At 51.1% G+C, this 24,484-nt stretch overlaps 1 protein-coding gene across 1 annotated transcript in view; it reads right to left on the minus strand.

The window, feature by feature from the left end:
* LOC122449330 (guanylate cyclase D-like) overlaps positions 1-24,484 on the minus strand; it is a 41,455-nt gene that overhangs the window by 11,203 nt on the left and 5,768 nt on the right. Inside the window, 11 exon segments of the mRNA XM_043480850.1 lie at positions 5,028-5,220; positions 5,646-5,809; positions 8,817-8,965; positions 12,681-12,830; positions 13,108-13,282; positions 13,511-13,687; positions 16,158-16,238; positions 17,471-17,599; positions 17,726-17,796; positions 18,475-18,558; positions 22,427-22,781. Coding sequence (XP_043336785.1) covers positions 5,028-5,220; positions 5,646-5,809; positions 8,817-8,965; positions 12,681-12,830; positions 13,108-13,282; positions 13,511-13,687; positions 16,158-16,238; positions 17,471-17,599; positions 17,726-17,796; positions 18,475-18,558; positions 22,427-22,781 — 1,728 coding nt within the window.

Below are 24,484 nucleotides of genomic sequence, written 5' to 3' on the forward strand. Positions count from 1 at the left end.
CAGAAGTGATCTGGCCTAATCACAACCTATTGAGCTCAGATACTTAAATTTGCTCCCTATAGCCAATGGCTTAAAATTCACTCCCCATGGAGCTAGCGATCAGGGACTCCCATGATTTGTAGAATTTCCTGACTTACTCCTAACAATTGCTCCTTGTTTTCCATGCTTCAGCCAAATGGGAACCTTTCTGCTCTCCACAGAGACACTCAGTGCTTGCTCACCTCCAGGCCCCTGGTCGCCCCTGAAATGTTCTCTATCTGTTGAGATTTGGGCCCTCCATCAGCCCAGTTCACATCATATTGAGACCATAAAATCTCCCTCATCATCAGCTGGGAAACACGTTTCCTTCCTCAGGGCTGTGCCCTCCACCTCCCTTCCATCATTCACTGTCACCCACATAGCACTCACTTGAGGGCTGGCGTGAATGCGGCAGGGACAGGACACAGCTGCCTGCCTACTGTGTACATTTCCACAGAGGAGAGACGGCCCACCACACAGCCCAAAGGGAAGAATATGAGCAAGCCCTGGCTTTCCCTCTGCCCACACTCTTCTTCTTCACAAGAAGATGAATGCATTATCTGACTGGCAAGATGGGAAGACGCACTAAGTAAGTGCTCCTTTAAATACTTATATGGTAGTCATTACATGCCAGACACAATTCCAAACACTTTACAGATATTAATGCTTTCAATCTTCACAAGAATTCTGTGAGGCAGATACTATCGCCATTTTGCATACAGAAAACTGGGCCAGAGAGATTAAGTCACTCGCCAACATCACACAACACAGATGTGAACTTGTTCAGTGCAAGTTCTCCAGAGTCCATATGCTATGCTGCCTCTTGATGCACATGGCTTGGGCCCTTTCTCTCTCTCTTGTGGGGAGAATCTGCCTGCTATGTGGGGTTCCCTCTTTCCTGCTCTGCACGTTGTTAGCATGTATGTCTGGGCCAAGTCCTGCCTCCTAGAGGCAGCCCAAGAGTCCTACTGCTCGTTGGCCCCACTCCCAGCCCGCCAGTTGTGCAGGTACAATTCAGGAACAGTACACTGGCTCTAGGGACCCAGCACTGCCTCAGATGGGTGACCCAAGGTCCAAACTGGCACAGAGGAGCCGTAGAAAGCCCCGAGGTGACCACACATCCAAACTACATTCTCTAAGCCGCTAAGGTGAATTCTAGCCCTCCACCTACCTGCCACCTGAGCTAGAAGGGAGAGTTTGATGTAATTAATAACCATCTTACAACCCTAGCAGCAGAAAGGTGACCAGGCACAGGCTCTGCTCTCTAGGAGCTCAGACTCCCAAAGACGATCACCAGAGACTTTTGTCGCAGGGGGCGCTCAGCTGCAACTGAGAGATGCAGCTCCTTGTACGCAGGTGTGGTCCTTTAGCAGAAGAGAGAACGCAGCCAGAGGAGAGGTGGGTGCAAAGGCTTCCATACTAACAGACACAGAGGTGAATTGCTATGTGACCTTGGATGAGTCACCTACCTCTCTGAGCCTGTATCCTCACCTGTACAGTAGAGATAATAATCCATCCCTCTGAGGGACACTTCGAACGTTAAATGAGATATCCTTGACAATCCCTAAGCCAGGTCAGTCCTCTGTAGACGCTTAACTGGTGCGTCTGCGTGAGTTCAGTTGCTCAGTCATGTCTGACTCTTTGCGACTCCATGGATTGTAGTCCACCTATCTCCTCTGCCCATGGAATTTTCTAGGCAAGAATACTGGAGTGGGTTGCCATGCCCTCCTCCACAAGATCTTCCCAATCCAGGGTTAGAATCCGCATCTCTTGCATGCCCTGCATTGGCAGGCAGATTCCTTACCACTAGCGCCACCTCCCCCTATTCTGTACTTTCAGGACAAGGCCTCAATGCCAGTACATGCTGTGCCCATCATCCTGTTGGCGTGAACGACAGCACTTCCTCTCACATTCTGCTCAATCTGCAGGACCACCCGAAGCCAGAGTCACTCTCACCTCTGTTTTACAAATGGAAGTTTGAGGCTCAGAGAGGTGAAGTGAGGTGCCTAGAGTGGCTCAGCCATGTGGGTGGGGCCAGGCTCACCCTCTGGGCTGAGGACTGGAGTAAAAGCCCTCTCCTCCCCACCCCCCTCCATACCTCCGCACACAACCCTCCCACCCCCCAGCACCCCCCAACCCGGCAGCCCGCACGGCCCTGCTGTGGAGTTCTGTCCATGAGACTGCTCTCTCAGTACCTGCTGGGAGGGAATCGCAGACCCCTGGGGAACCAGGAAATGATCGCCTGGCTGCCTCCCAGCCCAGACCGGATTAAAGAGCAGTAACCAGATCCTGCTGGAATGGAGGGGAACCCAAGGCGGCTGAGTGAGCGATGAGAGACGCGCCTGCACTTGGGAAGGACCCAGCCTCCCGTTTCCCCACATCTGGATGGGTGTGCAGGCCTTGTTTTATTTCATTCCGCTCTGCCAGAAAGATGCAGACCTCCTGGCCAGAGTTCAGAGCAGATCAGAAAGCGTGATTCAGAGCTGAGAGGGACACATGTGTGAGAAAAGACTAGCAGGAAAGGAAGAGACAAGGCCAGGGGTGACTCAGGGCACATCAAAGCTGCAGGGCTCAGCAAGACGAGATGAGGAATCTTTTCCTAAGCTCTGGAGACAAGAGGGGAACACAGCCAGCATGACAGAGAATGCCTCAGGCTGTGGGATAGGGCAGGAACGTGGGGTCCTGAATGGGAAACAGGAGGGAAGCTGTGTGCTAGGAATGTCAGCGGCTCAGGTCTCTGCTGGTCACTGTGGGGCAGTGAACAGATCTGGGCATTGGTCGTGGACTTGCAGGCTCCTGTCCTGGCTCTGTCACCTATCAGCTGTGTGATCTCGGGCAAGTCATTTTCCTTTCTGGGCCTTAGTGAGCTCCTCATTTAGTCAACACATATTTTCTGAGAACCCACCACACGTTGGACATTGCCAAGCACTGGGGACAGAGTGGTTTAAGTTGGAACCAACATGTCCAGGGGTTGTTATGAGAGCATCACACAAGAGCTCCTAACCATGTGTGGGAGGGCAGGCAAGCTAACCTGACACCAGGAGGGTGACCAGGAGGGAGCCGAAGAAGAGGTTGAGCAGGGTTCCAGGAGGAGGGAATAGCATGTGTGAAGACCTCGTGGCTAGAGAGAGCAAGACAGCAAAGCCTGTGTGAAGAATGCAGAGGGTGCAGAGGCAGAGCAAAAGAATCACTGGGGAAGGAGACGGGGCCCACTCCTGGAGGGCTGGCTGTGAACCTGTGGCTTTATCCTGAGGAGGTCTGGGTCCTGGAAGGACCATGAGCCCTGAGGAAGCTGGGTTTCAGGACCAGAATGTCCAAGTTCAAGTCTCAGCTGCACGTCCTGCTGAGGCCAGCTGCTCAACTCCTTATTTCTTCATCTGTAAATTAGGGGTGCTAGTACCTACCTCACAGCTTGTTATGTTGTTATGATGACCAAATGGTACAATACAAATAAGGCATCTAAACTGCATACCAGTGTGTGGTATACAGTAAGCACTCAATAAATACTGGTGAATACTACTGCCTGGATACTGTGTGTAGTACTATCAGCAGGTTACCTGGCACCTCAGAAACTCACCTCTGAAGCTTCCCGCCCATGCACCCTTCCCTTCCTGGCTTCAGCTGAGCCCAGGGCCTGGTCATCTCCAGCCCCAGTCTTCCTGGAGGGCTGTGGCAGGAAGGGGGCTGGCAGGTCACAAATGAAGGCGAAGGGCAGGGGAGCCAGTGTATGGCTGTCTCCTGGGAGCTCCTCCGCACCTCCTCCACCATGTCTGAGGCTGATCTGGGACCCCCAACAATGGGATCAGAATAGGGGAAGGGTTGGGGTGGGAAGGCCCCCATGGCAGGCAGAGAGGGCAGAAGGCTATTCACTTTCACAGGCTCACAGCTTTACACAGAATTTCTACCAGGGGGAGACAATCTGCCCATCGTCTATGAACCCACTGGGACAGGAATCATCATTCATGTTTTATATTAACAGGTAAGGAAACAGAGGCCCAGAGAGTGGAAACCAAAAGGACACAGAAGCTGGTGTCCAGGGTGGGACTCAAACCCAGGATTGAGAGGTACATAGGGACTAGATCATGGAGAGGGTTGATGGCTCTGCCAAGGCCCCTGCTGCCCCCCATCCATTGTCTCCCACCCACTTCCACTGATGGCCCACTTCATGTCCAGCCATCAAAGCCCATTTAGCATTTCTTACACTTCTCGGGCCACCCTCTCAAGCCTCAAAGTTTAGTACATTATTAGCCCATTGCTTGCCCGGGGCAACCACACCCAGGATGGACAATACTAGGAAGACAGCATCTCTTCCAGGAAGCCTTCCTTGCTCTTTACTCTACACATGTACTCCTAGCTGGATTAGAGGCCCTCTCAGCCTCCTCTGCCTCCCCAGATCATCAATTTCATAGTGGGTTGTCTTCCTCTTTTACCGACAGCACTGAGAGCTCCCTGTGGGCAGACACAGAAGCTGATTCATCTGTCGACCCTCACCTGGAACAAGTAGAATTTATTTTCCTACCTCTTGAATCTGGGCTGGGCTTTTGACTTATTTTGACCAATAGAATATGTCAGAAATAATAATGTGCCCAATTTCAGCTTAGACTTCAAGAGACTTCTGGACTTCTGTCTTCTCTCTCATAACCCCGGCACACCTTTTAAATAATACCAACTCATCTGCTGGAGGGTGCGGTACCATGTGGACCAGAACTGAGTTGTCTCAGCGAAGGCTCCAGAGTCCAGCCAAAATCAGCAGAGCTTCCTCTCACCTACACTGACCACAGAGGTATGAGTGAGCCCAGCCGAATCCAGAGAATTTTCTAGCTGGACCTATAGGCTTGTGAGCAAGAAGAGAGGTGTATTGTTTTACACTATTGGGTTTGGGAGTTGTTTGTTACACAACAATAGCTTACTGATAAAAGGTGCATAAGTAAATGACTGGAAATATAGGTATGATGCAAACACAGTGTAGAAGAGAGAGAGATGGAATGCCTGCCTCCTAGTCCTCTTACCTTATACACGTCATGGTTGCCCAGAACCTCATCAGACAGTGTGTAGAGGTCATTGAGCAAGCCTACCATCTCAATGGGCTCACTCAGGGCTGCAACAGTGGTAAAGCCCAAAATGTCACTGAAGTATATGGTAACCTGATCAAAGTACTCTGGCTCCACGGCTACCCCCATTTTCAGAGCTTCAGTCACAGACCTGAAGGGATAGGAAGGGCCAGAGTCACAAGGTGGGAGGACCCTCTTTCCACAGTTGGAAGTGAGCGAGGGATATCTGTGGGAAAGTCCTGGGATGAGTGTCAGGGGTCTGGGATAGGTCTACTGTGTGCTGGTTCCCCTCCAGCGAATACCTGCCCCTCTCTGGACATTACTTCCTCTGAAGTCAGATGGGGGACTCTGCACCTTGTCCTTGTTCTCAAAGGAAAGAGGCAGCAGAAATTCAATACTCATGTGGACAGCACAGTGCCTAATGCATGCAAGGGCTCTATGAAAATATGATGGATAAACAACAAATGAATTGAATCAATTCATGGAGCCCAGCTTTACTGAGCACCTGCTATGTCCCAGCTCCCAGGTCCCATGCTCAGAGGCACTGAGGCTAGAGGCAGAATCAAGTCCACTCACAGGGGGAGCATCTGAGAGAGCAACCTTTCTGTCCTCTGTCTCTCCAGCTCTAGCTCCTCAGTCCGCTCCTAGATCAGGTCCTCCAGGTTTTGGGAATACCTCTCCAGCATCCGTAGCATAGAGTCAGCAACACTGGTCTTCTTGCCTTGGTTGATGCTTTTGAACTGAAAATGGAATGAAAAATCCCAATTTATCCATGAAGATCAGCATAGCACTTGGCCCTCAGGTTGAGAATCTAGGCCACGAGAATGAACCAGATATAGTCCCTGCCAGGAAGAGTTGGATGGTGGAGAGCAGGTAGGTAATAGGCAAGGGGTAGCAGCTCTGACAAGGGAAAGCAGAGACAGCAGGGAGGAAAAATGGGTTAGTTCTCTGTGAGGCAGACAGGCATGGGGAGGACATTGCAAAGAACCCATGCCCAGCGTTATATCACCATTAACAAACACTTTGGTTCTTACAAAAACACTGTGGAATAGGCATTTTTTGTTCTCAAAGATAAGTTGGTTGGGTGAATGGATAGATGGGTAGATACACAGAAGCATTTTATGTAGATTGTTCATGTATATAATCTATTTCTACCTCTTTATTTCTCTCTTTGTTCAAAAAATTTTTTTACAAAACAAAATTATAAATATGTAAGGGTACTGAGACCAAAAGAAAGTAAAAGCTAAAGAAGTTAATCCAGGAGTGAGGTCTATATGTAAAATGCAGGCTACGATTCGGTCACAATTTTGGATATGAGCTCCCTAGCAACAAAGCAAAGAGGGAAACAGCGATTACATAATATATGGAGTCCATGAGACATTGGAGCATTAAACTAGTTTCCCAGAAGGAACACAATTACTGCTGGTGCTGAACAGAGATAAGTACCTCTCCTAGGTCTTTGTAAGATGATGTTATAAATTGTACCTTCAACAAGAACCTTAGAGGAAACCTTGTTTCCTAAGGAGACTTGCTAGAACTTTTCCCAGTGTGGTTTGTACCTTACCAAAGGGCAATCAGTAGGAAAACCAAATTAATGATGATCAAAGTGGAGGAGTTTATTCCTGTCTAAATCCAGCATCTTGACCTCTGTGTGTGTGTGTGTGTGTGTGTGTGTGTGTGTAGGTGTTTATATCCAACCTTCATTAATACTGCTTTTCTCAGGCAAATGTCTGTAAGGTGGGGAGTGTCAGCAGCCCCTGAAGAGCACATATTTTATACTGTGCATTAGAAGCAGAGGCACAAGCTTTAGGTCAGTTGCCATGGGTGTGACAGCTGCTGACCCTGAGACAGCAACATGGACAAGAAGCTGACTGTAAGATCAACTCTGCAAGGAGGGATCCCACTTTATAATGAAGAAACAAAGGATCTGAGAAGTACAACTTGCTGAGAACAACATAATGGTGGAACTGAGTTTCAAACAGAGATCTATTATATATTAATTGTATCACCAGCCACCCCACAGAATTATTTTATCATTTGGAGTGTGTTTTCCATTGTTTCCCTTGCATTGCCCAGGAACAAAATCATAGGATATGCAAACACAATTATTTTTTTCTTTGTTGTTGTCGTTTAGTTTCTCAGTCATGTTGGGTTCTTGCGACCCCATGGACTGTAACCTGCCAGGCTCCTCTGCCCATGGGACTTCCCAGGCAAGAATACTGGAGTGGGTTGCCATTTCCTTCTCCAAGGGATCTTCTTGACCCAGGGATCGAACCTGAGTCTCCTGCATTGGCAGGCGGATTCTTTACCACTAAATCACCAGCGAAGCCCATTTTCTTCTTCTTTTACAACATTCATTTTCTTGCTTAATTGCATTGGATGATACTCCCAGAACAATCTCACATGAACATAGTTTCAGTCTTTCAACTTCAGGGTCAGTGCTCTTTCTCCTCATTCTCTCCTCAGAAAAATACTTTTTTTATTTGCTTAGTTATTTCACTTGATGGTCACACTAGTGTGTCCAGTTGGACCAGAGTTAGTCCTTTTAGACATCACCTAAGGAGATCTGAGGCTCAACAGTGGAATTGATTTGGCCAAGGTGAAGTAGTAGGTAAGTGGAAGCATAGATCTGAATGCAGGCTCTCTGACTCTTAGCCTCCCCACAGTGTGATAAAGTTCTCATCTTCTGCATGTGGAGTATATCATGTGCCAGTCTCTGCCTTCTCTGCCACTGAACCTGAAGCAGGCTTTCCCCACAGTCACCCCTCACTCAGGGCAAGATCCTTCTTCCTTGCCTTGCTAGCCATGGCAATCTCTAACCCCTGGAAAGATTCTAGGCTGGTGTCTTAAGAACTGTCTTTCTGGCCTAGCTCTGCCACCCACTCTCAGAGTGGCCACTGAGAGCTCATTCACTCTGAGGTCCAGATTTCCCATGGGATGCCTGTATGTTTCTCCTGTCTTCCTAACTCTCGCTCCCTCATCACCTGTCTGGATGCCCCTCTGTCTCACTGAACCTCTCCTTGGCAAAATTCCACTGTGGCTGGGGAGTGGAGGGCAGGAAACAGGAGGCACAAAAGCTGTCACCTCAGGCTTGATGAGTTGGCCCTGTGAGAGCCATTAGCCGGCTCAGTCAGGTCCACACACACAACCTCCGCCCAGCAACTCGTCCAGGCTTGCCTCACCCCTCCCGGTGCAGTCCCCAAGGCCGGCCGGGGGTGGGAGGGGCAGTCCCCCTCATACCTTCCGCTCCCTGATGCAGGAACCAGGGCTGCCTCCATGACCACAAATGGCCCCTCTGCTCTGGTGCCAAGAGGCCTGGCACAGGGTCAGGGTTCCTAGCATCAATGCTGCAGAGGCAAACCAGGGTCTGTGTTCCAGCCCCATCTTTCACTTCCTTGGTTACCTTTGGCAAGTCCCATCACCTCGCCGTGCCTCAGTTTCTCTCTTGTAAAGCCCAGATAATAGCAATGCTTCCTTGGAGGGCTATCAGGAGGGTTAAATATAAGCACAGGCCTTAGCATGGAGCTTGGCACTCAGGAATGAAGTGTCTATGAACCTGGAGTTCTGAGAAAGATTCCCTCAGATGGTAGACCTCAGGTTCCACCCTCAGGGGTGATGATGCTGGCCCATTGCCTCCTCTATGCACAGGATTTCCAGGACCCCGGCATGGGGGGTCCCCACTGGGCAAAGTGAGGTGAACTGATTTGCTGTTTCTTGTGAGCAGCCAGCTCCTCTGGGGGCACTGACCTGGCTGTAGATCTGGTCCAGATTGGGTCTGTCCTCTGGAGCCTCCTCCCAGCACTGCTTCATCAGCTGGATGCACTCAGGTGGCCCACGGTCAGGGGACACCAGGGGCTGGCACCGGGGAGGGGGAGATACCACCTTCCTGATGATTTCTGCAATAAACACAGACCAGCCAGTGGGGCTGAGGTCCCAAGGACAGCTGGAGCTAAGGCATGGGCCTGGGATCCTGAGATGGAGAGCAGGGTGGGCCTGTGGGGTGTGGACACCAGGCCATGAGAGTGTTCCTTGGCCTCTTGTTCTCTGCTCCAGGGCATTCTGGCCAGTGGTCCAGGATTGCTGTTTTCCTGGGCCCATTCCACAGTGTGGCGGGGGAAAGGGTCTCAGCTTGGAGAATGGAGCTTGAATTCTGGATCCACCACCACGTCTCTATGAGATGGTGAACAACACAGCCATCTCTCTGAGCCTTGGTCTCCCAGTCTATGAAGTGAGCTTAATAAACTGCCTTCCCGAGATGAGTGCTGAGGAAGGAAATGACAGATGCTAGATATTGGGGTGCTAGGTTCACCCCAGCCCGTGAACCCTGCACAACTTGCCGCTGCGCTGTTGCCAGCAATGTCTAAGAATGTGCTCACGACCTGGGCACTGCAGCTGTCTGGCAGCCCCACCACCCGGAGGCCATCTGGTGTCGACTCTGCACAACTGTGAGGCAAGACTCTCTGCTTTGCCTGTTCGCCATCGTCACGGCTCTTTTCCCAGGACAATCCCTTCTGTGAATCTTCCTGTCCCTGTGCCACATGATAAAGACCACAGACTAAGTCAAGCTCTCACGGATCAGCGATCCAGCTCTGTCTCTGCCACTTGCTATCACTCCGTGCCTTGATTTTCCTGCCTCGGGCAGCCCTGGGATGCCTCAGGGAGCTGAGAGATTCATGGGCACCCCGAGAGAAGGTGAGGCTGGGTACAAAGCTCAGGCCTTCAGCGGCACTGGAGGAGATGTCAAGATTATCCTTCTAATCCTCGGCAAGCTATGCTATGTCTCTGAACCTGAGTCTCCCTCACCGGGCTGTTAGGGGTGGAACAGGGTCATTTCTGAGGAGGGTTGGGACCCTGCCCAGAGGAGGCGAAGAGGTGGGTTCCTTGGAGAGAAAGTTCCTTGGAGAGTCAAGAGAAGCTTCTCTCTGGACTTCCCTTTGCTGGCCTCCTTATTGGGGGAAGCCCATGATTCATTGTTCCATTGTACAGACAGGGAAACTGAGGTTCCGAGGAGGTGGTAACATCGGTCAACTGAGCCACAGGGCCAGTAAAAAGTAGATGCTAGAACTGGGCCTAATAGCCTCCCAGCCTGCACTTTTTTCTCTGCCCAGAGGTTCCCAGTCTACAGGCGTCAGACCCTGAGGGCCTCTGAGTAGAGGATCAAGGAAGCTGTATATGCTCATAAAGGAGTGTGCACAGATGGAACCCATAATGTATCACACACACACATGTCCAGCTCTTTTTCAAAAGCATTCGAATGGTGTTGTGATGAATGAAATACAGATCCATTTCAAAGTGTTGCTGATTTCAGAGCAGATTTTTGTCTCTGGGCATTTTCTCAGTCACCAGATATTAAAAGTCAGATAGTAGCATGTGAGTCTCCTAACTGTTTTGTCATTAAAGTTGAGTTCTCACAGGCAGTCATTTTGGGAACCCCTAGCCCAGGCCAGGCCAGATCTTGTGTTCCCTCCCCAGGCTGAGCCCACTGTCCACATCTAGCCCATCACTGGGATGGATCAGTCCTGCTGGCTGCTGGCCAAAAGGCCGTACATCCAGCTCCATGGAGAAGATGCTCCCTGGATGACTCCAGGAGATTTTAGGGCAACACCACGAGCCTGCTGGGATCCCAGACCCACAGCTTCCTGCTGGGGAGTCCTGCCCCTCTCTGAGCCTCACCACATTCATCTCTGAAAAGAGTGCACTAGCCACCTCACGGCATTGTCCAATGGCATAACACATATGAGAGTGCTTAGGAAACCACAAGTGACCCCCCACACACAGGATCTTAAAAAGATGCTATTTCTGGGACTTCCTTGGTGGTCCAGTGGTTAAGAATTTGCCTGCCAATGCAGGGGATAGGGGTTCCATCCCTGGTCAGGGAAGATTCCACATGCTGCAGAGCAACTAAGCCCAAACGCCATGACTGCTAAGTCCAAATTCTAGAGCCCATGAGTCACAATTACTGAGCCCGTGCTCCGCCGCAAGAGAAGCCACTGCAATTAGAAGCCCATGCACTACCACAAAGAGTAGTCCCCCACTCACTGCAGCTACTGCAAGCCCATTCATAGCAATGAAGACCCAGCACAGCCAAAAATAAATAAAATTTAAAAATTAATTAAATTTTTTTTCAAAGATGCTTTTTCTAAGAGCAAGGAGGTCCCCTTCTAAGTAGGAGACTGGAAAGAACCTGGGATATTCCCCACTCGCACACCCCTAAAACCACCCAGGGTCTATCATGTGCAAGGCTCTTGTCTAAAGCATTTCACTGAATCCTCACAAATACTCTTGGAGCCAGGCAGCATGGTCCCTATTTTACAAATGAAAAAAACTGAAGCTCAGAGTCTGAAAGAGATTTACTCAGAGTCATGAGGTGAATTGGTATAGAGCTGTGCTCAAGTCCATGTCCCCCAAAGGCTGCTCTGGACATTTCACTCCCTGAGACCAGGAAAAGTGAGCCAGGAAGTAGCAGGTCCGGGATTGACAGCCCAATGCAGGGGCGACCCTGGGGTCCCTGAAGTCTGAAGAGCACTGGCCTGAAGGCCCCTGCATGGCAGCATGACTCACAGACCCCATCTGGCTGTTTGCCTCTCCCACCCCCGCAGCAGGCAGATGTCAGCAAGTTGAGGAGGGGGGCAGCCAAGGAGAGGTGAACAAATGGTGTGACCAAGCCCTCCCCCTTCCCACTCCTCCACCCCATAAATTTGGGGTCTGGAATGCTCATGATTCATGGAGCCATACTTTGGTGGAGAAAGGAAGTGAGGCCAGGCCTCCCTGTGAGTTACAATTCTCCATCTGGGGTGGGAGGGAAGTGGGCTCCATCACTGCATTACTGCCTGTGCTGAGGGCTGAAATGCAGGGTATCCGTGGGACAGGTCCCCGGGATTGGACAGAGGCAGCTGGGGGTGGAGGGGCGGGGCACAGGCTACTGAAAGAGCAGCGCAGAGTCCAGGGAGCCCTGACAGAGAACAGAGAAGCAGAGGTGTTGTTTCTGAAGTTGGGCCCTGGCACTGGGGTCTGAAGAGAAAAAAATGTGTAAGACCAGGTGATGATGGGGAAGGTGTGAGTGATTACCCCAGAAGCACCAAGATGTGCTTCAAGGAGCCCCACTCAGGCAGAAGACCAAGTCCCCAAACACCCAGCAGACAGGTGACATCAGACAGGCATTGGATGCCTGACACATTTTAAAATTTGATCCCCACTCTAAAGGTGGGAAAACTGAGGCTGAGAGAGGGTAAGCAATTAGTGTAAGGTCATGCAGTAAGTGATCCAGGGGAAGAACAGAGGTCTCCATAGACACAAAGTCTGTGCTGGGCAGCTGGATGGTTAGGGCATAACCACCTCTGGACATGGCAATAACATTGGGAGAGGAAGAAAGGGGTTGGGCTTTTACCCAGAAACCAATGTTTTTGGTTCTAGAGATGGTGAGCTGCCATTTTGGTAGTTGCTAAAGGCTGCTTGGCTTAAGCCAAAGAAACCCATTTCTCATCATCAAATCAGGCACGTGTGTCTCTGTGGTTATTTTCAGGCCCTGATTTCCTCATGCTCACAGAGCTACCCAACTACGTGGGGACTCTGCCAGAGACAGGCTGAGGAAGGAGGAGGAGGATAATGTACCTTCTGCTGGGAGCCCCGGGGAACCGTAGGGCGGGCCTCCGGTCAGCACCTCCTGCAGGATAATGCCGATGCTGAAGGTGTCTCCTCTGAGGGTGCCCCGCCCGGGTGCTCCAGGCCCCCACAGCAGCTCCGGAGCCATCCGCAGCAGCTCTGCAATCACAAGGCAGGGCCACATGGCCATCACTGGCGGACCACCCAAGCTGGCCAAGCTGGGTGGGTGCTTCATACAAGTTGTGTCATTGCCCTGTCCCTACAGTCCCAGAGGAGGGAGGTGCTTCTGCCCTCCTCCATTCACAGGTAAGGGTCCTGGGGCTCAGAGAGAAAAAGCCGTCCACTCCAGGTCACACCACAGGAAGTGCTGGAGGACTGGACATCTGTCCCTCTCCTCTTCCCTCCAAAAGTCTGGTTTAAACAGAGGCCTCAGCACCTTCTGGCAGCCCCCTGCCCACCCCTGAGCTGACCTTCTGGGGCTGGCTCTGAGCATCCAGGAGCTCCGCATAACCATGGTCAGCGACCTTCAGCACAAAGCTCCCATCCACCACGCAGTTTCGGGACTTGAGGTGGCCATGAGGGAAACACCGATGGTGTAGATACTGCACCCCCTAGTAGAGTGGAATCATGAGGGCCTGTGGTGAATGAGAAGGACTCCTGCTTCTCTCAGAATTCCCACAGACCCCAGGAAATCTCCCTGCCTCCCTTCACCCTTTGCCGCACTGTTCAGATTTTTCTCAATAAGACAAAGTGGAAAATGAGGCCTGGGAAATGAGCCTCTCTTGTCTCCCTTCCCTCCCTGTTGCCCTCACAGCTCCAGGCCTGGGAAGGGTTCTCACATGGATCAAATCCAGCAGCAGGGAGGCCTTGAAGGTCCAGTCCAGCCGCAGAGCCTCATTCCTTAGCAGGTCCTCCAGGCTGCTCCTAGCACAGTGCTCCAACACCAGAGCACTAACCCCACCGGCCACGAAGAAGCCCAGGAAGGTGGTGATGTTCTTATGCCACAGCTCCCGCATCTGCCAGCACAAAGGCACCTTAGCAGCCCCTGGGGACTCTCAAAAGTTGGACGTCTGGCCCCCTGTACTTAGAACCCAGCACAAGGCTGAACACAGAGAGGCATCAGAAACATTGGATGGATGTGATGGGTGGACGGATGGATGAATGGATGGGGTAGATAAAGGATGAGTGGATGGATGGATATATGAGTGGATGGATGGATGGATGGATGATGGATGAATGACAAATGTGTGGATGGATGATGGATGGAGAGAAGGACAGATGGGTGAGCCAGTGAAATGAGGGCATGGAAGCATCATGGATGAAAAAGTCACTACACTGTAGCCAACACCACAGAATATGCATCTACACCTATTCTCCACCTAAGTGACACCATGGATGCGGAAACTGTAAAATCTCTCTCCAAGACTCAGAGACAGGTGAGGAGTAGATCAGAAGGGATCAGGGACAAGCAGAAAGTAGCCCAGCAGGTCAGAGAACTTGGACCCCACCAGCGATGCTAGCATTTGCCCAAAGGAAAGAGGGGAACATTGTCTGGCATGGCTTTCCTCTGAAATACAGTTCAGGGGTCAACTAAGTGAGGGAAACCTACATACTCTCCCCACTTCCTTAGAGAGCTGCATGCTTATTAGTATATGTGGTGAGGTAAGAATGGCCTCAAATCCTTTAACCCTGCTGCCATCAAGAGGTTGGGCTGCTGACCCCTCCCTTTGAATCTGAGCAGGCCAGTAGAACATGGCAGAAGTGAACTTGTGTGTTCTGGGTCTAGGTCTTAAGAGACTGACATCTTCCATTTCCTGTTTCTTGGAGCCCTCTTTGTTGGAGGCCTGAATGGTCATAAGAATTCCCTCCATCCCAAGTCACCACACTGGTGAGATCACATGGAGAGGCCCTGAGATTATACTGAGTGGAAAAGCAGGTTCTGTTGAGTACACTTTTCCAACCGCCCAGCCAAGGCATCAAGCAGGCAAGTAAAGTCATTTGAGGCCCTCTGGACAAGGGGTCAGCAAACTTTTCTGTTAAAATCCAGATAGTAAATATTTAGGTTTTGAAGGCCTAGCAGTTTCTGTTACAAATACTTCTGGCATTGCAGTGTAAAGGCAGTCACAGACGGTTACATACACGAACTTGTGTTCCAATCAAATTTTTTCTACACAAACAAGAAGTGGGCTTGTTTGACCTGAGAACCAACTACTGACAGTCCATTTAAAGCTGAAAACCACCGAGTAACCCCCAATCAAGGCCAAGTGGAACAGAAGAACTGCTTGGCTGAGCCCTGTTCAAATTTCCTACCACAAAATTGTAAGATATTATAAAATGGTTGTTTTAAGCCACTAATTTTGGGATAAGTTTTTACACAGTCATAGATAACCAAAACAGAATATTAAATGTTCTGAGAAGTCCTGTGCCTAAGCCAAGCAATTTCTAAACTCATTTGACCACACATAGGACCTTCTCTTTTAAGAAACATCTACATGCCTCAGTTGTAAGATGCCCACTGCGGAATGTCTAACCTAATCGTTCATCACTTAATCTTTCTGAATCTGATTTCAGATGACATGATGTTGGAAGTAATAATAAAATTCACCATTTGCTAAAGGCACTCTTCTTGCCAGAGACGGTTCTAGGTTATTTTATATACTCTCTCTGTGAACACTAAGTCACTTCAGTTGTGTCCAACTCTTTGTGACCCCAAGGACTGTAGCCTGCCAGGCTCCACTGTCCATGGATTCTCCAGGCAAGAATATTGGAGTGGGTTGCCATTCCCTTCTCCAGGGGATCTTCTCGACCCAGGGATTGAACCCAGGTCTCCTACATTGCAGACAGATTCTTTACTGTCTGAATCAGCAGGGAAGCCCTCCTAATTCCCATTTCATTAGCTCCATTTTACAGGAAAACTAAGTGTCCTAGGGAGGCAGAATTCCATCTGGGATCTTCCTGACTCAAATCTTAATGCTCTGCCCTCCATCCCACAGTGCTTCTCAAGATGGTGATAATCTCAGAGGTGAAGGGGCTTATGTGAGTAGTGATGACAAGTGGCTGGAAGTTCCCCGAGAGAAGGGATCCTATCTCTCTTCTCCACTGCTGTGTTCCCAAAACCCAGAGCATAGAAGATGCTCAGAAAACAGTGGATGAATGAATGGGTGTGTGGAGGGATGAAGGGTACAAGATGAGGTCTTTCAGCGGTGCTGATCGTACCCTGTGATGATAGTGGTGGAGATGTCTGTGCCCCTGGTAGTCTCGGTGATGATCATATGGGCTGGGGGGGGTGACATGGGGGATGCTGGTGTGGGATGGTGACAGTGATGGTGCATATCTGTCATGACAATGGGCCAGTGATCATGGTAATACTAAGCCCTTCCTTTTTGGAGGCTAGAAGCTTCTGCATTGAGTAGGGGCCAATCCAGATCTGTAGGGGTCTCCTGATAGCACCCCTCCACAGCCCACCCTCCATGCCCTCTGCCCTACCTTTCTCAGGACACTAAGGCAGCTTGGCCACAGCTCAGGGGCTGTTTCACCTTCAAATCTCTTCAGCCACACCCACTCTCCCTGTTTAAGAAAAGACGGCAAGAGTTTACCCGCTGCTGGTCCCCAACTGGAGTCAACTCCTCCACCTCTCTCAGCCTCAGCTTCTTCCCCATACGTGTGCTCTTTCTGTGTGCTCCAAGCCAGGAAGAACCTGGCCATTGGAAACAAAGAGTTAGACTTTGTCTCCTTCAGCTGACAGACCTGAGATCCACCACTTTCTAACTCTGTGACCTTGGACAAGGGACTTCAGTTCTCTGAGCCTCATGTCCCAGTTCTGTAAAGCCAGGATGATATCCTCACCCACATGGAGAAGGCTAACAAGAAAGCATGTTAGCTCCTGGCCTCGGGCACCTACAACATCCCAAACCCAGCGAAGTGAGGGGGGCTCTGTGACCCAGAGACCCTAGGGGAGGAGAGAGGGGAGGGTGAGAGAGACAGAGGCCTCAAGCTGGGGCTCAGCCCTTGCCCAGAGCTTTCTGTAACCTTCGCCCTCTCTCCTCTCATCACTGGTGGATTCCTGCCTCCTCAGCCTGGCCCAAAGTGCTTTCAGCGGAGTAGACAAAACATGTTTTGTATATCTTTAAAGCCTCCTTTCAGCAGAAGAGAAAAAAAGATGGGATTCTTCAAAGGAGAAGGTGGAAAGAAGGAGCATGAGCCTCATGTGGCTTCCCATAGAAACCATTAACCTGGTACATCGACCATGAGACGCACAACAGGAGACTCAGAGATCAGTCAGTTGCTGGATTTGAGATGCCAGCTCTGGAGACATCACAGTGTCCTCAGCAACTTTAGTATCTGACTGGTCTCACCTCTGTCCTGTCAGCCGGTGACCCAGGCTCTGTCCAGAAGCTGTCCTGGGCCTGGGTGCTGCCCCACACTCAGGGCCTTGGGGACTCCAGACCTCACCACCCCTTTCCAAAGCCAGCAATAGAGTGACCTAGGTTGGCCCAGTGCTGAGAGGTCCCGGGCTGGACTCACACCAGCAATGCCCGGGTCCAAGTGGCCGGGGACCGGTTTTTTCCCAAGTCAGATCACAAAACATGGGTGACTGTGAGTTGGGAGTCCTGCTTCCCACTTCTAGCCCTGCCACCGACTTGCTGTGGGGCCCAGAAAAGTCACTGTCTGTCCCTCAGCCTCGGTTTCCTCTGCCATAGCAGGAGGGGGGCATACAGAGACGCTCTGGGTTCCCTCAGCTTCTCCCAAACTGACAAGAGCTCTCAAAACCTGGGCCTGGGGGGGGCAGGGGCCCTCACCTGGTACAGAGCCATGTTGGCGGGCTCCTGGGGGGCCGGTAGGCTCCTTGCTGACCCCTGGGCCACAGACCTCAGGCTCCCGCTGTCTGCCACACTTCTTGATCCACTCACACTGTCCACGTGCAGCTTCTGGAGGTGGTAGGTGTGGTCAAGAGCTAGACCAGCTCTGTCCACGCTCTGCCCACCCCCCCCAGCCTGGCGTCTGCCCCCCGCAAGCCTGTGCCTGCCATCGCAGCCTGGTGCCTGCCCACCCACCTGTCTGCTCAGGGGCCGCTGGATGAAGGTGAGCTCCTAGGCCATCAGCAGGATCCGGTGGGGGCCTGCAGCTGCCGGATGCTCCATTTGGAGGTGAGCAAAGTGAAGGACAGAGAAGATGGAGTTGTCACCACCACCACCCACCCACCTGGCTCCTCAGAGATGCCTCTGACCCAGAGCTCTCCTGGTCCTCCCCGTTTTCCTGCCTGTCTCCCCCATCAGTCCCCGCTGGGCCAAGAGGGCACCACTGAGCACTGCCCCTCAGAGCCCCTTGGTCCGGCTCAGGGCTGGATGGACCCCAGGCCTGATGTGTCTTCTGGTCCCCAGCCTCGGTGTTTCCAACTCGCCTGGGGGCAGAGGGCTGTCCCTCTTGGATGTTGCTGAGGTTCAGGGGGCACAGAGGACTTCAGACCCAGGAATGATTGTTTGCAAAGCTGAGGAGCTCTGGGGTCATCCTGACCAAGCCCTCAATGCACAGGTGTGTAGACTGAGCTTCAGGAAGGACGGAGTCTTGTCCGAGGTCCGGGCTTCTTCCTCAGGTCTCTAAGGACCTCCCAAGAGGCATGCCCACCTTGACAGGGCCCTGACCCAGGCTCTAGGATGGACAGGAGGGCAGAAGGGCAGTCTTGAGGTTGGGATGGAGGGTGGGAAAGCTCCCTGCAGATGCTAGGGCTGTATACACAGCAGGGAGGCCCAGCAGGGTGGGGGGCACAGAGGGCAGAGCAAGGCTCAGGAGACCAGGATCTCACCTGATGAGGCAAATGAGGGCCCCGCCGGCCAGCACCAGGACACAGGCCAGGGCCAGAGCGAGGAGGCCTCGGGGGGCTGCTCACCTGTGCAGAAAGCAGGGGCGGCATGAGTCCCCGCGGTAATTAACAACCACACAGGAGCTCAGCCCCTGCACTCCGCTCCCGCACCTGTTGGCACATGGGGACACAAAGTCCTGCCCAGTGCCACCTCTACCAGGGGAAGGCACAGAATGGCCCCGGACTGTGGACTGGTCATCATACACACATCTGATTCCCAGCGCTGCTCTTAGGGTTCTCACTTCAGGCTCCTGGTCTCAGGGGCCCCACAGACCCTGCACAGACCCCGTGACTGTCCTAACCACACTCTGGCCCTTATCTGCCAGCATGCCAGCATATCAGCCCACTAGACTGAGAGCGGCTGGACAGCAAGACCTGTTTCTTATTCAACTCGGGGCCCCCGGGCACCTTAAACAGGGGCTAGACAGGCAAGATGCTGAATAAAAATGGTAGATCCCTATCAATGATTATTCTACTTCTTTTTTTTTTTCTTATTTTTTATTTTGTCATACATTGATATGAATCAGCCATAGATTTACACGTATTCCCCATCCCGATCCCCCCTCCCACCTCCCTCTCCCCCCACCATGGGCTGCTCATTACCTATTTCAGCAGTCAATTTCAGTGTCATTCACTTTGACTGTTAGAAGAGCCTGAATCTTACACTGAATCTTAATCTCTCTAGCTGTCATATCAGGATTGGGTGTGTAAAGTCTTCTTGGGACTGCTGGGCAAGGTGGGGGGAGGGCCATTTGGGCAACTCCAGCATCAGCCTGGGCTGGCAAGGTGGCAAAATGCCAGGCCCTGTTCTGGAGAGAGGACAATGATCTCCTCTGTCACACAAGTTGGGGGACCATCTCTTCTTCCTTCCTTGCCTCCCTCCCTTCCTTCCTTTTGCTGAAGGACAGCACTGTCCATCTGCCCTCTGATGAGCCTCCTTCAATTTTAGTCCTGATAATAATAACAGCAGCAAATAGCTTGTAGCACTTATTATTCTGTTGCTTAGTCGCTAAGTTTTGTCCAACACTTTTGCAACCCAATGGACTGTAGCCTGTCAGGCTCTTCTGTCCATGGGATTCTCCAGGCAAGAATACTGAAGTGGGTTGCCATTTCCTTGTCCAGGAGAATCTTCCTGACCCAGGGATTGAACCCAAGTCTCCAGTATTAACAGGTGGATTCTTTACCACTGAGCCACCAGGGAAGCCCATTTATGGTACTCCTGTTTATCATATTGCACTAAACACCTGTTCTAAGGATGTCACATATCTCAACCCAGTTATTCTGCACAGTGACCTCTGGAAGTAGGTATGATCATGATCATGATTCCATGGAAGAGGAAACAGAAAGACAGGCAACTGTCTCTGAGTGGCAGAGACTAGGTTCCCAACCACCGCCCGCCCTGCCCCTCACCCAGGAAGGAAGCTTGACTCCTGATCTGGAGGAGATAAGAGAGGAAGCATAGACAGGAAAGCAGTCCAGGTCCAGGGAGCAGCAAACACAAAGAAACAGGAGCGTGGCTGGTGTGTTCAATGGGAGGAAGACAGAGGGAGCTGAGGGTGGCAAGGGTTCTGGCCATACTCTAGGCGAGGCGAGCCTCTGCAGGCTCTGAGCAGGGGAAAGCCAGATCTATTAAAATATGTTCCAAGGATCCTCCAACTGCCATGGTGAGGTCCAGCGACAAGGGTAGAAGCACAGAGGCCTGTTGGGAGGCTGCTGTGGTAATCCAGCAAGAGATAATGGGGTCTGGACCAGGAAGGAGGCAGGGGAGTGGTGAGCAGGGCTCTGCTTCTGGACAAATTCTAAAGATGGAGTCCCCAGGGTTTTCTGATAGGTTGGGCCTTGGGTGTGGGGAGACAAGGGTACCTGAGCCTTAGGGAGGATGGGGTTGCCATTATCTGCAGTGGGAAATGCTGGGGAGGAAAATGGGAGGAGGCTGGGGGCAGGTCAGGAGTTCAGTTTCAGACAGTGTCAAGTTGAAGACACCATCTAGGCATCCAAGTAAGAGGGACTGCTGAGCAGTGGCAGAAGCCTGAATGAAGCATCGAGCTTCATTCAGAAGCTGATAGAGCTTTTATCATAGAACCGATGTTCTTGAAGACCAGCCCCAGGCTACACTCTCTGGGGGTTTCTGTCTGGTGGCAGAGAGAGGGACAGCAGAGATAACACCACACAGTGTGGTCAAAATTGTGACAGGGGCAGCCAGAGGCTGATGGAGATCTTCATAAACACCTCCACCAGCTCTGGCTCACAGACTTTACCCTCTGACAGGAGTTTGCTCATTCATTCAATAAATCCCTCAGCAAACATTTCTAGAGCACTGTGTGATGAGTTCAGTGCCGAGAACTGAAGATACAACCGCAGATAAGATTCAGAGTCACTGCCAGCACCATGATGGAGCTCACCGTGTACTGGGGTTGGAGGGCAGGTGCTCTAAGCCAGTGCAGGGACAATGTTTCATTCATTCCTCCTTCCCCGGGGCTGAAAACAGTGCATCATGCCCAGTAAACCCTCAGTCAATATTTGTAGATGAAAAGAGAGCCAAAGAAACAACTGGGTGAAAGTTTCTTTGTATGACCTCCTATTATTAGTCTGGGCACAGGTGGCACTGGTCTTCCCCAACACAGGACACATACCCTAAGAAGCTATGCCCCCAGAGACTGTGTGGAGCACAGTGGTAGCACCACCCTCCCATGATTCAGATTGGAGAGTTATTCTGGAAGGAAAAAAAGGATTTAGCCAGGCAAGGCCAGAGCACTCCAGGATGAGGAAAACACACGTGCTAAGGGAGGCTAGAAAGGGTGGCATGTGTTTGGGGAAAGACAAAGAGGAACAGTATCAGAAGATGGGGCAGGAAGGATAGCAGGGTCTGGGTTATGGGATAGGGGAGTGGATGCTGAAGGCTTAGGGCAGGCAGGGATGAAAGCAAGCCTGGCCAGATCTGAATTTACCCCCCAACAGCAGTCACTGCAAGTAGGTGTGCATCAGGAAATGTGGGTGCACTTGGTATACATGTAGGAGTGAGCTCATCTCTACGTACATGCTTGTATGTCAGTGAAATTTCATCAGGGATCAAAGTCTGGGTGGATGAATGTCAGAAAAGAGAATGTATGAGTCTCATGTCTCATACTGGAGAAGGCAATGGCACCCCACTCCAGTACTCTTGCCTGGAAAATCCCAAGGACAGAGGAGCCTGGTGGGCTGCAGTCCATGGGGTCGCTAAGAGTCAGATACAACTGAGCGAATTCACTTTCACTTTTCACTTTCATGCACTGGAGACGGAAATGGCAACCCACTCCAGTGTTTCTGCCTGGAGAATCCCAGGGACAGGGGAGCCTGGTGGGCTGCCGTCTATGGGGTTGCATAGAGTCAGACACGACTGAAGCGACTTAGCAGCAGCAGCAGCATGTCTCATACTCCCCAGTGGTCATAAGGTAAAGGGAATCTTGCCCTTGCAGTAGATAGACTTGGGGCCTCCTGTGTAACTGTAGGCAAGTTACCTAAACTTTCTGAGCTTCAGTTCTCCATTGGGGCCCATAGAGGATAGTATCCTTATCACAAAGCTGTTTAGGAAGTTTAGCGAAGTTCAGGAGAGCCGAGAGGTGGAAATGTGCTCTACAAATGGGTTAGCTTGCTGGGCTGAGGGAAGGCCTTCCTAGGCTTCCCTGGAGCTTCACAACCCTTGGTGCAGTCTAGTGGAGGGTCAAGTCTCTTCCTTGCTCTGCTCTTCTATAATTGTCCACATGGAGAGCCTTAATGAATGATGGATGGATGGATGAGTGAATGAATGATGGATGGATAAATTGATGGATGGAGAGATGGATGGATGAATGAATGGATGGATAGATGGATGGGTGGATGGGTGGATGGACAGATGAATCGATAAATGATGAATTACCTCTTATGCATAGTGTATTAGGGTCAAACCAGCAGTTGGAGTCACGAGCTGGAGGGACTCCTCCTGGAAAGTGGATAGCCCTATTCAGGGGCTGTACTTGCCATGTGTCTGCGTCCAGGGTGTGGGTGGGAACCAGCTGGCTTCCCCGACCATCTGTGTCCAAAATGACGTACTGAGCCAGCCTCCTTCCCTTCTTATCTGTCCGGATCCTCTGGTTAAAGCCAGCCACATCCAGAGACCCTGTGTTGTCCCCCAAGTGGGCCCCTGAGAGTCCTGCCCCATGGCTCTCAGAGAGGTTCAGGGCTTGGGCCAGCAGGACAACAGCATCATAGATGGTTCCAAAGAGCAGGGACACCTGAGGAAGAGAGAGTCTTTTAGCTCCATAACCCCATCATAGGCTCCCAGACATTTCTGAGTCCTGGCCCTCCTGCCCTCAGCAACTGTTTGAATTACCATCCCCTTTCCCCATCCACAACACAGTCCTCTCTTTAGTCCCACCATTACCTCAGTCCCCACTCAGAAGCTTCACTGTCTCCATGGCTACCACCATCATGCCGGCCACCACCACCACCCTCACCACTTACCTAATACTTCTAAAACAAAACTCCCAATTCTGTAAGGTTCTTCACGGTTCTACTGCACCAAACCCCATTCCTCCCAAATCTGAAGAACTGGAACTACCACCTGTCCAGTCTCAAGCCTAGGCTTGATTCCCAATTCCTGTCTCTCTCCAGTTCACCATCAAATCTTTTTAGGTTTATATCAGAATTTGTTCCCAATCTAACTGACTTTTCATCACCTTTACTCCTGCCACCTGGGTCCAAACCCCCTTCACTGTTTACCTGAACCATACAGGAGCCTCCTAAGGGCCTCCCAAGGCCTCCCTGCTTCATCCAGCCCTCTTTAGACCACTCGCCACAAAGCAACCAAACCATGTTTTTAAAACAACATAAATCATTTCTTATTTAAACCTTGCTGGTTGTCTCCCATTTCACTTATGATAACTTCAGATGCCTTACCCGGTTTTCAAAGCCTCACATGATTGGGCCCCAGGCTCATCTCGGAGCCCTCGCCCCATCACTCATGACAGTCCTGCCACCCCACACTCCCGCAGCTGTTCCTCTGGCCACTGATGTTCACTCTGCCTCTGGGCCTTTGCACTTGCTGTTTCCCCTGCTTGGTTGCTCACCATTCATATCTTCACCCAACTGCCTCCTTATCATTCAAAACTCAGCTCGAGTGCCACCTCCTCCAAGTGAACTTCTCTGCCTGTCCTGTCTCTTGTTGGCACTGCTCCATCCCAATTACTCTCTGTTGCTTTATCCTGTTTTACTTTTTTGATGACACAGTCACTACTTGAATTTGTCTATTAAGTTGTTTGGTTATTGTCAGTCTCACCCTAATAGAATGGGAGCTTCTTGAAGGCCAAGTCTGTCTACCCATCCCCATATCCTTGATGCCTGGCACACAGCCAAGTGAAAGGGACTCAACCCACATTTGTCAGATGAATGACTACTTGAATGACCCTCCATCATCATTATGGAGGTTCCATGATGGTTCCATGATGATGATTCCATCATCATCCACATTCCCATCACCAGCTCCAGACACTGCTGTCTTCTTACCACCAGGAAGTAGCCATCCTGGGAGAGACTCAGGCAGCTGAGTCCTATGAAGCAAAACTGAGCCGGCAGCCGCATCCCCAACCACCCATGTTGTGTGTGTGTGTGCTCACACACATATTCACACACATATATGCTCTCACACATACACACACACACGCTCACACACAAACATACACACACACTGCTCATACACACATGCATGCTCACACACGTGCATGCTCTCACACACACATGCTCACACACACACATGCTCACACACACACATGCTCACACACACACACACCCAGAAACAGATCTGTAGATCTTCAGATCCACAGCAGTGACTTCAGAAAACCTTCCCGCTCTCCCACACTTCCATCACTCCCTCTTTCTGACCTCCGCAGCGTGTTAGAGAAATGTGGGGAAAGGAGAGGAAGAATGTATGTGAGAGAAA

This window comes from Cervus canadensis, chromosome 11, assembly GCF_019320065.1.
Source record: "Cervus canadensis isolate Bull #8, Minnesota chromosome 11, ASM1932006v1, whole genome shotgun sequence".
Lineage (NCBI taxonomy): Eukaryota > Metazoa > Chordata > Mammalia > Artiodactyla > Cervidae > Cervus > Cervus canadensis.